General features: G+C 49.5%; 1 protein-coding gene across 19 annotated transcripts in view; it reads left to right on the forward strand.

Moving 5' to 3' along the window:
* Positions 1 to 14,408, forward strand: part of Cacna1c (calcium voltage-gated channel subunit alpha1 C) — a 617,874-nt gene extending 603,466 nt beyond the window's left edge. For 12 of the 19 annotated variants that reach the window (XM_027951043.2, XM_027951042.2, XM_027951019.2 and 9 more), the window contains 9 exons: positions 596 to 697; positions 2,631 to 2,758; positions 3,222 to 3,356; positions 4,369 to 4,721; positions 6,788 to 6,916; positions 9,332 to 9,438; positions 10,347 to 10,450; positions 12,281 to 12,616; positions 13,295 to 14,408. In XM_027951043.2, the coding sequence (XP_027806844.1) occupies positions 596 to 697; positions 2,631 to 2,758; positions 3,222 to 3,356; positions 4,369 to 4,721; positions 6,788 to 6,916; positions 9,332 to 9,438; positions 10,347 to 10,450; positions 12,281 to 12,616; positions 13,295 to 13,597 (1,697 nt within the window). In that variant the 3' untranslated portion in view covers positions 13,598 to 14,408. Of the gene's footprint in view, positions 1 to 526; positions 698 to 2,630; positions 2,759 to 3,221; positions 3,357 to 4,368; positions 4,722 to 6,787; positions 6,917 to 9,331; positions 9,439 to 10,346; positions 10,451 to 12,280; positions 12,617 to 13,294 lie in introns of all 19 variants that reach the window. The other 7 variants (XM_027951026.2, XM_027951020.2, XM_027951028.2 and 4 more) reach the window with 1 other exon arrangement.
* The last annotated feature ends 531 nt before the right edge of the window (positions 14,409 to 14,939 follow it).

The following is a 14,939-nucleotide window of genomic DNA, read 5'->3' on the forward strand; positions in this document are numbered from 1 at the left end:
CCTCACTCTAATGGGTACAGGTCTCAGCTTTCCTTTTCCACCACTGTCAAGCCTGTGTCCTGTGGCTTATTCCTGTAATCTCAGGCACCTAGGAGGCTGGGGCAGGAAGATGATAAGTTTGAGGCCTACCTTGGCAACTTAGCAAGGTCCTAAGCAACTTAATGAGAGTCTGTCTCAAATTAAAGGGGAGAAAGGAGGCTGGGGATATATGCTTGCCTAGGCTGTCAGGGGTTGGGGGGTTGGGGGGCTGCAGCTCAGTTCAGGCTCTTCATCTCCGAGTGCCCCCACAGGCTGGCCTGAGTGACAGGTGGGGAGGAAGGGAAAAGGAATGGCACTAGACAGGGCTCAGAAGGAAAGAAAGAAAGAAGGAAAACACGGAGAAAGGGAAATGGAAAAAGGAAGGACATAGAAATGGAAATGGGAAGACTGGGGAGAAAAGCAGCATTGAGAAAGAAAGAGAAGCTGATGAGTCAGGGCTATGTATGGGGCCAAGGCCTCTAGCAGCAGCTTCCCTCCTTATTCAGAGACCCATCTCCTGGGAGGGTGCCACAAGGGGCCAATGATCATTTTCAGCCTCCCATACCCTCTTCTTCAGGGAACCTGGAGCAAGCCAATGAGGAGCTGCGGGCCATCATCAAGAAGATCTGGAAAAGGACCAGCATGAAGCTACTGGACCAAGTGGTGCCTCCTGCAGGTGGTAAGTGCCCTGGATGCCCACATCTCAGCCACCTGCCCAGCCCACATGATTTCTCTGCCTTCCTCTACTCCAGCTCTGGCACCATTAGAAACATGGCAGCAGCCTGAGACTTACGTCTTGAGGCCACTGGGCTCGCTGGAGCTTCCTTTCTCCAAACCCTTCTCCCAGAGACTGGAGTGCAATGCCCTGCACAAACTCAGATATAGACTGTCAGGTTGGAAATCTGCTGCAATCTGCATTTTGCATTATGGGGACAGGCATAGATGTGATGCTTAGAGATTTGGTTGAACCTCCAAGGGAACCCCCAAACCTGTAGGTTTCCCTGTAAGCCACTGAGTTGATTGTTCTAGATTATTCTAGAACCCTGGAAGAAAATGCCCTGAGATCCCTCCTCTCTTTGAAATTTATTTCATTCATCCTAGGACAGTTCTCCTCATCGCTACCAAGCAAAAGTCCCTGTTTATAACAGATAATTTAGATTGCCCCTACTATGATCTCAAATAAAAATTGTTGATAACATAACCTTCCTACATGTGTTAATAAGGGCTTTAACTCCAATATAAAGTATATTAAAAGAAAATGTTTTTAATGCATAAATGCTCAGGCACAACTCTGCAAGAAGTTAAAATCAATTATGAAATTTGCTCTCATGCACCCACACATTTCCAAAGCTTCCTGAAGAAGTGAAATCCCTGTTGAAAACCACTTCCCAAAGGGAAAGCAAGACTGGGGCTAAGAATCCTGAATAGGCCAAATGCCATCTGATATCTTACATGACTTAATTATTTAATGTTTATAACATTTCTGTGAAGTTTGCTCAAGGAACTAACATTCTAAGCTAATTACCTAGCCAAGGTTGCATGGTGCATCCAGAGCAGATGCAGGAGCTCGGGACAGAGGGAGCCTAGGACCTCACACAGGCTTCTGACTTCCCTAGACAGAGATCACCAAGGTTCCCTTCCCCTGTGGATATGAGGCCCTGCCAGAAGGAGGCCCATCAGTATCATGGAGTTGGCCCTTCACAAGGACAGCTAGGAGCAGGTGTGCCACCACAAGCCCAGAGACTTAACCCAGTCACAAAACACAGGAGATAGGGCAACTGGTGACTTTCTGGGCATTAAACATTTCCCTTCAGGACTTACGGCTTCCCTACCATCTGGCTCATGCCCAAGACAGACACTGATTTAATCCTGTGTGATCTCAGGTACCCAGCCCAGCAGGGACACATGGTATGATAACCCAATCTGTCTGGTTTGAAGAAGAACCCAAACTTCAACAAGAGGAAGGTGTTGCTCACAACAACCCCTCCCTCCAATCTTGAAGCAGAACTGTTTGTGTTTAGGAGATGCCATTCAACCATAGGTGGAATCAAATAAGGGTTAGTAATGTCAAATCAAGGGGAAAAATAAAAGCAAGGTAGGAAGTGATTTTGACAATCACAAGTAGTATAGGCTACTTTTCTGTTAAAAAAAAAAAAGGTTGTAGTATGTAGCACCCAGGTGTGGTGGTATGCATCGATAGTCCCAGCTACTCAGGAGGCTGAGGCAGAAAGATTGTTTCAGCCCAGAATTTCAATCAAGATCAGCCTGGTCTTAATGTAGTGAGAACTTGTCTCCAAAAAAAGAAAGAGAGAGAGAGAGAGGATAATATTAAGTAAGAATAAGAATATATTTGCTTATTTGCATGAAGAATTTCTATAAAAATATTTAAGAAGCTAATAAAAATGGTTAGCTACTAGAAGGAAATAACTAAGCTGATGGGGATGTGGTAAGAGAGAGACTTTTCACCATATTCCTTTCTATTTGTTTTTACTCCTTTTAAGCCAAAAAAAAATTAAATTGAAAAAGTAAAAGTTTGGATGCTAAAAAGTAAATTAACGAAGTTTAACTGAATCTCCATTTCCCCACAATTCTCCTCTCTCCGTGTGTCTCAGATGATGAGGTTACAGTTGGCAAATTTTATGCCACTTTCTTGATCCAAGAATACTTCCGGAAATTCAAGAAGCGTAAAGAGCAAGGGCTTGTGGGAAAGCCCTCCCAGAGGAACGCCCTGTCACTGCAGGTAAGGGTCTGGCAGGAAGGAGCCACACCCCAAAGATGGTCCTGGTTGCCCTCCTCAGGCCCTGGCCAGGGCCCAGATCTCTCACCAGGAGGCTGAGCAGAAAACTTCCTGAAAGCACTAATCCTTTCTGAAGGCAGATATGAGGGGGGTGACAAACCCCTTTCCCTCCCACTGCCCTCCACCCTTCTGCCTGTTTTCCGGGCAACCCCAGAATTCCCATGCACTCTGCTGAACTCAGACAGCCCCTGGTCACTGGTGGCCTTCTGAGCATGACTTCACTCTTCCCAGATGGATGAATGGAATCTTCCACCCCAGGGTGACAATAGGGGTCCCTGGGAAGCCCATCTGGTTCAGAAGCCCCCTGCTGGGTAGAGTGGCTGGGTGGAGGAGCACTAGGGTCATGGCTGACTGCAAAGCTGGGTAGAGAAGGACCAGGGTCCTCACGTGTCCCTCTGGGTTCCAGGCTGGCTTGCGTACACTGCATGACATCGGGCCTGAGATCCGAAGGGCCATCTCTGGAGATCTGACTGCCGAGGAAGAGCTGGACAAGGCCATGAAGGAGGCTGTGTCTGCTGCCTCCGAAGATGACATCTTTAGGGTAGGTGCTGAGAGTCACACTTTCTTTACCAAGTTCATCTTGAAGCAAAAGATGGGTGGGCTGGGGTTCTGCTAAGAAAAACCAGAAAGAAAGGCTTAACTCTGTGGTGACTCCAAGCCCTTCCGCTCAGCTGTCTCCTCATTCTGCAGAGGATGGCCTCTTCAAATCCGACTCCTTGTCACATCAGTCCTCTCAGGATGGCAGCTCTGAGCGTCACTGGCTCTCAGAGAACTGGGGAGGAGATATGTTCCTAAGGGCAATGTTTCCTGGGAGGAACTTCTACAGTAGGAGTTGCAGAGTGGTAGCCCGTGGGCCACCTCTAATCTGCTGACCTCTTTTGTTTGCTGATACTTGAACATCTGGCACATCCAAGTAAAAATTTGGACTTCTATCTTTTCGTGGAAAAAGTCAGAAGACCTGGCCATATCGTGCTTATGTTCCCACATGGTGGCAGAGGCCAGGACAGTGGTGGCTACTCTGTGGAGATGGGCATGTGCTATCTGGGTCACTGAGGTCCCCTCCAGGCCTCACTCTACTCTCCTAGAGACCAAGGCTGGCCCATCAGTGGCAATTAAACCTGGCTGGGCCAGAAGACCACAACTCTTGCATTGGGCTCTCGTCACTCATTTGAGCTACCTGCCTCATCCCAAAGGAGTTTGGCTAAAATATCTTCTATAGCGAGGGGGAAGCTACCAACCATGGTGGAACAGGGCCCTGTTGCACTTGTCCCCCAGCCCCGTGCCCAGCTCCTGGGCTGTAGAGCTAAAATCAGCCCATCCCATCTATGATGTCCTCCTGTCATCTTCATTCTCATTATATACCAAATGGCATCAGGGACATCAGGTGCCATGTTAACCACCCCACCAAGACCCTGGAAACTTGACCCTATAGTGGGCAGACAAGGTTCCCACGGCCTGTGCTTCTCTGCCCCGCCTGCCCAAGGTTTCTCCCTCAAAGAAGGAGAGGCAGTCAGGGGTCTTTTCCTCCACCCACTCTCCTGTCTTGCCTACAGAGGGCCGGGGGCCTGCTTGTCAACCATGTCAACTACTACCAAAGCGACAGCCGGGGCACCTTCCCACAGACCTTCACCACCCAGCGCCCGCTGCACATCAACAAGGCGGGTAACAACCAAGGCGACACTGAATCGCCCTCCCACGAGAAACTAGTGGACTCCACTTTCACCCCCAGCAGCTACTCATCCACCGGCTCCAACGCCAACATCAACAATGCCAACAACACCGCCCTAGGCCGCTTCCCCCGCCCCAGCGGTTACCCCAGCACAGTCAGCACCGTGGAGGGCCATGGGCCCCCCTTGTCTCCTGCCATCCGGGTGCAGGAGACTGCCTGGAAGCTCAACTCTAGGAGGTAAGCAGGAGGGTGGGCACCCTGCACCCTAGCCTAGGCCACACCAGGGTGGAGAACAATTTGGCCCTCAAGCCACCACCCAACCTTCAAGCCTCAGTTAGAGGCCGCTGCCCCAGAACCCAGCAAGAGACGTAGGGGCCAGGCTGCCACCCAAATCGAGCTCTTGGTTCAACATGGCAGCCACACACAGGATAAGCCAGCGTCATCCCATGGGCCAGCTATTTCCTGAGGTGCCAGGCCTCTGACAGAGCCCCTCTCCCCTCAACCTTCCTGAGTGAATGCATACTGGGCTGTGATCCTCTGAGACATGTGAATCCCGGCTATGTGACAGAAACCATCCCCTCTACCCTTTCCCAAACCTCTGCCCAAACCTGGCCTTTCACTCACTTGGACAGGAAGGGTGTCTTTTCTTCAAAACCCCTCATCAGCCCCATCTTGCTTTCTGGTGGCAGGTGGCCCTTTTCTGTAGCACTGACCTATCTGCCCCAGAGTAGGATCATTCCTGGAGGTCTTAAGGGCGACTCCCACCTCCTGACTTGCTCTTTTCTCCCCACCTGGCCCTGTGCTGTAGAACACACTGCTATGAGATACTGGGACGGTAGGTGCCTCTTCTGTGCTCTGGGCCCCAGAAGTACAGCCTGGGCTGCCTGCTCCCCTCTGCAGCTCCAGGCTCCCCGAGGCCAGGGTGGGAGAGGACACTCCTCTGCTTCTTGCCACATCATCCTTGATTGCGCTGCTCTTCCAGAGTAGTATAGTGAGGCCCTAGGAGGCTGGACAGATCCCCAGCATACCAGGTTTTTGGGCAAATCACCTTTTTTCCTGCCCTCCAGCTCACATAGTAATCAAGAAATGTGAGTTTCTTGCTAAACCTCTGGACATGTGTCCTGAAGCTGCTTCCACCCAAGGAGCAGCATACTTGCCCACTAGTTTTCCTGTCCCTTCATAACACCCATCTCCAAGTGGCCATGCAGCCAGGTTCAAGGTCAGCCTCAGCAACTTAGCAAGGCTTTCAGCAACTCATTGAGACCCTGTCTCAATTTAAAAAATAAAAAGGCTGGGGATGTGTCTCAGTGGTAAAGTGCACCTAGGTTTGATCCCCAGTACAAAAATGGTCACGTGGCCCCATCATATGGGCACTTACCAGTATCTGATGCCAAGCAAGTTGCATTGGCCATCCATCCAATCTACTGTATGCTCTGGAAGACTGGCTGCTTTAACCACCCAACAGCAGTGTTGGGCGAGTCCTGAGTCTCAGGAGACACATACTGACCCCTTCTATGCTCAGGGCAATGTGCCCAGCACCAGATCTGTGTGCTGATCTGAAAAGCTGGCTTTGCATAGAAGATCAAGTTTAAGTGGCCTCCTAAGCCTGACTTGATGGCCCTTTCCCTTTTATGCATCCCAGCTCCTCCTCCACAATCTTCAAGGACTCAATCAGAGTACCACATTCTCCCCTGTGCACCTTGTCTTCCTGAAGAAGGCTCTTTTTGTCCATCATTGGAATCCCATTGTAAATTTAATTACCTCCCTTGAAGAGTATTTTCATATTAAATTTTGATCTATATTAAACAAGAGGAGACCTTTAGAGAGGAGCTGTGGAGCAGACATCAGGGGATTTTCTTCTCCCCCAGATGTATCTATCAGTGAAGTTTAACACACACACAGTGCCTACCTAGCACAGGGTAAGTGCTCATAAACTTCAGTTGCCTCTCTTCCCATGACAGTTGATAAAAACTGCAGGTGTTAAGCCTTAACCAGGTGAAGAGTAAACCCAGCCAGAGTTCCAGCTCTGGGCCTTGTCCTTTATGTCTCAGCTCAAGACTAAGGGCAGCTACAGTTCTGGCATTGCTTTTGCTAAGAATCAGAGACATGCTATCTACAGTGGCCTTCCTGCCCTCTATAGTATAGCCCAGGGCCTTCTTTAAAAGCCTTCATCAGCAGGTGCAGGAAGCAGAGGCCACAGTGGTTATGTCTCTGCATGCATGTGCATGGGTGACACCTCGCTTGCTGGGGCAGAGGAGGACAGCGGCAGTTCCTGATACTTTGGTCCCTTCTGGACACTATAGGTGCTCCTCCCGGGAGAGCCAGATAGCCATGGTGTGTCAGGAGGACATGTCTCGAGACGAGACCTACGACGTGAAGATGAGTGAAGAGGCTGAGTACTGCAGCGAACCCAGCCTCCTCTCCACAGAGATGTGAGCCCTGCATCTTCTGCCCAGGCCACCCCGGGTGGAGGGAAGGATCTGGGAACACAGGGCAGGTCGTCAAAATCTCTCTCCTGGGCATGACTTGGGGAGGGGAGGAGATTGCACATCACTAAACCGTCTGTCATCTCAGTAGAGGAATGGGAAGCCCGCATACCTCTCTCTCTCTCTCTCTCTCTCTCTCACACACACACACACACACACACAATCCCCTTTATCTTGGCCTTTCCTCATCATAAAATACTTCCAGGATAACTTCTCAACATTGTTTCTTAAACTTTTTAGCTGCAACCAGCAGCCATAACTATATTTTCTAGTGAGACTCAGAACACACATACATATATTAACATTTAAACAAATGTTTCATGCTTATAATAAAGCTACCCAGAAGAGGGCACTGTTGGCAAAGCTAAGGCTGCTGGGTTGCCCTTGCTGGATGTATGGAGCAGGGCTTTAAAAATGCAGATCTAGATCCATTAGAAGGTTGCAATGTCCGTTCCTTTTAGAATAGACTAAATATACACTTATGAATAACTAAAAGACAGGAACTTGAAGGCTCCAGACAGAGTAATGTTAAGGAGATGGAAAAGTTAATTATCCTGATTTGACCAGCACATCTGTACACATGTACTGAAATATCACACCAGGCCCCACAAATATGTGCAAGAAAAAAGTTTTAAATGTTTGAGAAGGAAATGTTAATGACCTGATTTGATCATTACACATTCTATATGTGTGTCAAAATCATCACATAAATATATGCTCTGTAAATATGTGCAAATTAAAATAATAATTAACAAAAATAAATAAGGACATGCTATGTGGCATCCTGGGCCCCAGGACTTGCCCAGGGAATGGTGTTGAACAGCAGCAAGATCTCTCCCTTTTCCCTGGTTAATAGAAGGACATAAGGAGTGCAGAGAACATCGAAGTAGTGGTCAAGACAGTGACTTGCCTAATCAGATGACCTCCCCACACCTTCATGTCCCCCCCAGCAAATGTGGGGTGGGGAGTGAGATGCCTTTGTGACTCAATGGCAAAGGGTATAAAACCTAAAAAAAATATCCAGAAACTCCTTGAGAGGTCTCATTCTCTAAACTGACTTTTAGAGAATGCCAATGGATACATGACCAATTATCCCAGAGATCAGGAAGATAATTTCTCTAATCCATTATGGCTCCTACTAAGTGCTTGGTACAAGGGGCTGCTCTACTTGCCATGAAAAATAGCTTGGAACTCAAGACTATCTTACCAACTAGTTAGGAAGCTCAGAGGATCTCACAAGAGGGAAATAATATGGAGATTTTGTAACTAACTGCCCACAGAGTAGTACAAATGCTGAGAGGTACAGGCATTCAGAGAAGGTCAGGGGCTGGGTGACCACAGTATGTACCACATAAGTCAGACAGAGCTCTGTCTGCAAGAGTGGGATGACTTGGATAGGAAGAACATGTGAGGAGGAGGACTTACCTAGCTGAGAATGAGAGAAAGGTCTGGAGCCCTAAAACCGTGAGGTTTTCCTTCAGCAAATTTCCCTGTACTTCTACGAGGGCTCCCAGTCACTCACAGGAGCCGGGTGGAGTCAAAGAAAACAAAGGCTCTGCCCTCAAGAAGTGAGAGGTGCTGGAGGCTCAGTGGGACCCGACACATAGAAGGTCCTGGTTCATGTCTCCAGCACCACAAAACTCACAACGAAGTAAATCAATTCTTTTTAAAAAAGATTTGAGGGATAGCACCAGGGACAGAGGCAGGGACCTCATCTGACTGCAAGCTGACCCACTAGGGATTGTGAAATCACTTCGGTGGGTTGCAGTCAGCATTAGGAAAAAAAGAAAACAGACCAAAGTAGATGAAAAGTTGCCAGGACTGGGAGGAAGTGGGGAATGAGGGAGAAGTTTGGGCTAACAATGAGCATAGCCAAGGTCAATAGCATGAGCATATGTAAAGACTGGAGCCTAGACCTCTCCTGAGGAAACCTGTGAGCCTAGAATTTTTTCTAGCTTTCTCAACACCTTTGACCAAACAGTGATTCCAGTGCCTCAAATCAGACATGCAAGACTCAGAGCTGGGGGCAGGAAGCTCAGTGCTAGAGCACGGGCCGAGCACATGCCAGGTGTTGGCTATGATCCCCAGCACCACACACATAATAAAGGCAAGGCTCATCAGACAGACAGCTGTGCGTAAAGAGCTGGGACTTCCAGCAAGCAGGCCTGTGATGCCAGAGAGCAGGGCAGAATTTCTTGGGGTGGCAAGTCCCTGATGCCCCTTCCCTAAACCTGTGTGGAAGCACAAGGGTGCAGTTGTTCCTTCACTAGGAAAAATGCAAACTGCTTTGTGGGGTGGCAGCTGTCTCCCTGGGTGGCGGTGCTCAGCCTCCAGGAACAAGCCCCAAGAGTTCTATTCCAGGCTCTCCTACCAGGATGATGAAAATCGACAGTTGACGCCTCCAGAGGAAGACAAGAGGGACATCCGGCAATCTCCAAAGAGGGGTTTCCTCCGCTCTGCCTCACTAGGTAAAGACATACCTTGCTCTCCAGATGTGGCCAGTGGTCACCCCCAAGATGACATTGTCAGGTACCCAGGGATGATTGAGAAACTGCTCTGGCCTGGTCTAGGCAATCTCCATGCAGTGAACTGGGAAGATTTCCAAAGCCATAAGACAGAATTCCAAAGGCAGAGCATGCTGGGATGGAATTTAAACATGTGCTACTCCATGTGTCTCAGAGATAAAGCAAGGGGTGAAGAGGAGTGTATCCAGGGCCACTGACACTACTCCTTGCAGCTACCTGGGCATGATTCTGTGTTGGTCAGCTTTCTCTTTGTGCAAAAAAATACCTGAGACAATCAAATTAATAGCTGTGCACAGCGGTGCATGCTTATATTCCCAGTGGTTCAGGAAGTTGAAGGAGGAGGATCATGATTCAAAGCTAGACTCAGCAAAAGCAAGGCACTAAGCAAAAGTGAGGCCCTGTCTCTAAATAAAATACAAAATGGGGCTGGGGATGTGGCTCAGTGGTCAAGTGCCCCTGAGTTCAATCACTGGTACCAAAAAAGAAGAAGAAAAATTTATTTTGGCTCACAGTTTTAGAGGATACATGGACAGTTGGCCCCATTGCTTTTGGGTTTGGAGTAAGGCCATACATTATGGTGGAAACTCATGGCAAAACCATTCGCCTCCTGCCTGGGAAAGGAAAGAGAGAAAGAAAAAGAGACAGGCATCCTATAATCCCCTTCAGGACATACCACCAACAACATAAAACCTCTCACTAGGCCCCACCTCTTAAAGTTTCTACCTGATCCCAATACTGCCTTCATCAGGTGGGCCTTTGGGAGACATTCAAGATCCAAACAAGAGCAGAGTTGTCCCAGGGCAATGTACCCTTCTGCTGCCCTGATCCTGGTTCTTTGACTGCCCTTGCAGGTCGAAGGGCCTCCTTCCACCTGGAGTGTCTGAAGCGACAGAAGAATCAAGGGGGAGACATCTCTCAGAAGACAGTCCTACCCTTGCATCTGGTCCATCATCAGGTACCCACACTTTTGGACAGGCCACTGGCCACCACTTTGCAGGACAGATAGTCCCTAGAAGGATGGGAAAATCCTCAAGATACACATCAACCTTCCCTGTCTCAGACCACTGGTGGATCCTACCCCAGGCCCTAACAACTCCCAAGTAGGGCCACCCACTCCTCTGCAGGCAAAGGAGCCTCAGCAAGGTCTTTCATGCCTGAGTTAAGAGACCCAGAAATCCTAGTAAGTAGGAACGCCCCACATAATCACAGATCCACAGGAGCTGCCGGATCCCTCCTGAGCTTTTTCCTTATGGTGCCACTAGTGTTCCCACCTTCAGACACTGGCTTACACAACATGCACTCAGGCAGATGTTGTCATACCTAGGATTTGAATACACCTGTAAGGTGGACTGCACAAAAATACATCCAATGATAGTAGTCAAAGCACCTGCCAACAGCACAGTCAGGAGTAGGAATGGTATCCAAGAAGAACAGAGCCAGGGAGATTCACTAGATAAAATGACTCTTGGCATGGCTGGCTTGAACTGAGATGGCACAATCCAGGGCACCAGTATCAAGTATATTCCCAGTTATAAAAATTTTGAAGAGCTATCAAGGCCAGTCCATCACCTCCAGGGAAAGTGGGATCTAAACCTGTTTACCTTTTTAATTCTAGACTCCCTTACCTTGGACCTATGCTCTAAATGACCTTTGTGTACCCAAAGGCATTCAACTGTCAATCAGAGCTTATAATCAACATACAATGACAGATGTGGCTCAGCTGAGTTATTCAATTCAAAGCAGTAGTTTTGCTTAGCCTTGGCATTATCTTAAAAGGATGGTTTCCACTGGGCATTCTGTAATATAGTGCCTCATACTTCCCTCAGGTCTCCAGGGACCCAGAAGTCCTAGGCTGGGAACCATGTGAGCTGGGGAAGGGAGGGTGGCAGGATGTGGGGACCCTGTGTGTGCTATTTTAAATGATTTCTAGAACTTGATTTCATCTGTCTGCCTTCATCATGCTCGTAGGCAAGTTTTTTTTCTTTATTTGTAGACTCCTCTTTGTGCCTTTCTGTCACCTCCCACCCTATGTTCTCATCTTCTCTGCTTCTCAGAACTGGACTTTCCCACCACCACCACCGAGTGTCATGCTCTCCCATGAACACATCACATCCAAGCAACTGACAATGCCGAGCAAGCCATGGTCCCTGACCTAGGGATGCTTGTGAACACTGGGGACAGAGGATGCAAACACACCAATCACTCAGTTACAACAGAGTATAAGATTTAAACAGTAATTCAAAGAGAGCCTGAGCTAGACAGTGGGAGGGCATTGTTAGCGACCTGAGTCATGGTAAAAATTGAAGCAACAACTACTTGTTTTGTCTAGCTCTTTAAGATGGACATTGTACTTCTCGGTCCTTAATTCACTTAAATTTCTCACTGACCCCACAGGTAGATGAATGGAGATGATGCAAGATGGTAGAATCATCATTATTCTCTACTCTACTGATGAGAAAACCAAGAGCAAGAGAATTCAAAGCTAAAGGGTGTCAGGAACAGCCTAAATAGCAGACCATCTTGATTCAACACAATTGTAGCTTTCCAAAGCTACAAAAAAGCCATCACTTCAGATTGAGATGCTCATAAAATATATCTTGAAATTGTTGAAACTTATGCCAGGTCTCAGAGAGATAGAATTCAGTGGGTAAAGATGGTGGCAGTGTGGATTCCAACATATGGAACACATTGGAAATTAACAGTTGCAAAGCTGCTTAGAAGGCAGAGGCCTCCCTTGCTTAGGGCCTGACCATTCCCAATAACTCTGCTCTTTGTGTGTCCACAGGCATTGGCAGTGGCGGGCCTGAGCCCCCTCCTCCAGAGAAGCCATTCCCCCACCATGTTCCCCAGGCCATGTGCCACACCCCCTGCCACACCTGGTACCCGAGCCTGGCCCCCACAGCCCATCCCAACCCTAAGGCTGGAAGGAGCCGAGTCCATCGAAAAACTCAACAGCAGCTTCCCGTCCATCCACTGTAGTTCCTGGTCTGAGGAGACCACCTCCTGTGGTGGGGGCAGCAACACCATCAGGAGAGCCCGGCCGGTCTCCCTCACGGTGCCCACTCAGGCTGCGGCCCCAGGGAGGCAGTTCCATGGCAGCGCCAGCAGCCTGGTAGAAGCGGTAGGTGAATCCAAGTGGCACCACCAACAGGGGGAGGGAGAAGCCAAGGGCAGCAAAGGGTCTTGGCATGGAGAAACACCGGGTTCTTTCCTGGATCATTGGATGTCAGGTCTCTGAATAGAAAGACCTTCCTTCTCAGGACCTGCAAAAGGGTCCAGAGTGCAGATCATTATGGGATGCCGCTGGCTTTGTTGAGGCTTGGCGATGCAGAGGGAGAAAGAGACCAATAAGTGATGGGTCCTGCTACAGGCAGTGAACCCTGAAAAGCCCAACCATGTGCTGTGACTACTCACAACACATACATGAGCTCCGGCTGCTTTTGTGCATAGAGGGTGAAGATCCTTGGTTCTCTGCCCTGACTGCTCAGGAGGGTCACTGACAAAGCTCTGGAAACCTATGACAAACAGATTTTTCCAAAGCTCTTTAATAATTCTAATATACAACCAGGATTGGGAGTCACTGTTTTAGCACGAGAATCTCAATTCCACTCTCCTCTGCCTGGCACCACATTTTAGGGGAGCTTTGACATACTGGAACAAAATCAAAGGAGACCAGGAAGACCAGCTTGCTAAAAAAAAACCTCTTCATAGGAAGAGCGCCTAAGGGAATGAGAGAAATAAATCCGGAGGAAGCCATTGAAGAGGCTGTGACATTGTTCTCTCCATCTCTCCCCCACAGGTCTTGATTTCAGAAGGACTGGGGCAGTTTGCTCAAGATCCCAAGTTCATCGAGGTCACGACCCAGGAGCTGGCGGACGCCTGCGACATGACAATAGAGGAGATGGAGAACGCGGCCGACAGCATCCTCAGTGGGGGCGCCCAGCAGAGCCCCAATGGCACCCTACTACCTTTTGTGAACTGCAGGGACCCGGGGCAGGACAGGGCGGGCGGCGAGGAGGACGGGAGCTGTGCGCGCGCCCTGGGGCGAGGCCGGAGCGAGGAGGAGCTCCAGGACAGCAGGGTCTACGTCAGCAGCCTGTAGTCGCAGGGCTGGGAGACGCCGGGTTTTTTATTTGTTTCAATGTTCCTAATGGGTTCGTTTCAGAAGTGCCTCACTGTTCTCGTGACCTGGAGTTAACCGGAACAGCGTCTTCATTCATTTCTGTTGGGACAAGACGCAGAGCTGGGTGGTGTGAGAGCCCGCTTTTCAGGGGGAAGAGAAGCCGCGAGGCAGTGTGTGTCCACCGAGCGACAGGCGAGAAGCGGGCAGAAGAATCTCGGCGGCGAGCAAGGCCCACGCGCCGCCCTGCGCTGTCAACCCTGCGCCGGGTCCGGCGTCGCCTCCGGGGCCCGAGAGGACCTACACTCCCTGCGGCGGCTCGCTCAGAAAGGACCCTCGAGCAAACGGGTGTCTTTCAACTTCGCTTGTAAAAAATCATTTGCACACATTCTGTATGAGCCTCACTGTCCCCATAGAGCCAGGCCCTGTGCATTTGGAGAAGGAGAGGGGTGTGACTTCCAGCAAGAGCCCAGCCTACTGGAGAGGGAAGAGCGGAGGAGACAGCAGCGCTGGGGGACAGGCGCGCAGGGCCCGGGACGCGGGCAGAGTGGCAGCTTCACCCCGAGTCCCGCGGCTGCAGCCCCGGCCACCTCCGCTCTCCGCGACAGGATCCTTTTGCCTGCACAAGCCACGCGAGCTGCAGACCAGAGCCCGGCCAGCGTCAGCGCGAGCCAGGACAGGACCGAGCTGGCGCTGCCCGGGGATGGGGCCGCCAGCTCTCACCGAAGGAGGTGGTGCTGAGCTTCCCTTGAGCGCTCTTTTGTTTTGTGGTTTGACATTTTTCTTGACAGCATGTTGCAGTTTTTCTTTTTTTTTTTTTTTCTGGTTTTTATTTTTGTTTTCCCGGGGGGGGGGGGGCGGGGGGAAGGAAGAGGAGCGTTTACAAGTTTTGTAGCCACCCACCTTACCGTTTTCACTTTTGCATCTGTAAACCAGGTTTGGTTTTACTGTATTCGTTAAACAGTTGCAGATTTCCTTTTTCCATTGAGGGAGGGTTCAATAGGGAGAGTTTTACCAGCCATCGTGTATGCCCTATAATTTGTTATAATTTCCTTAGGTAGTAACAATTTTTCTTTCTGGTTTGGTTTGGTTTTATAATTTAAAGGTAATTGGCAATGCACTTGATAGGTCTTGCACAAACGGGCGATTGGGGTTGGTTTCCTTACGCTGGGTGTGTTAGTGGGTGCAGGAGAGAGGAAGTATGAGAGAGTGTGTGTTGGGCGTGTGTGTGTGTAGTGGGTTGTCTGTGTGCATGTGTCTATGTTGTACGTGTGTATATGCACCCACTCAGTGTGCCCATGCACACAGGTGAGTGCAGAATTTC

This window comes from Marmota flaviventris, chromosome 3 (assembly GCF_047511675.1).
Source record: "Marmota flaviventris isolate mMarFla1 chromosome 3, mMarFla1.hap1, whole genome shotgun sequence".
Lineage (NCBI taxonomy): Eukaryota > Metazoa > Chordata > Mammalia > Rodentia > Sciuridae > Marmota > Marmota flaviventris.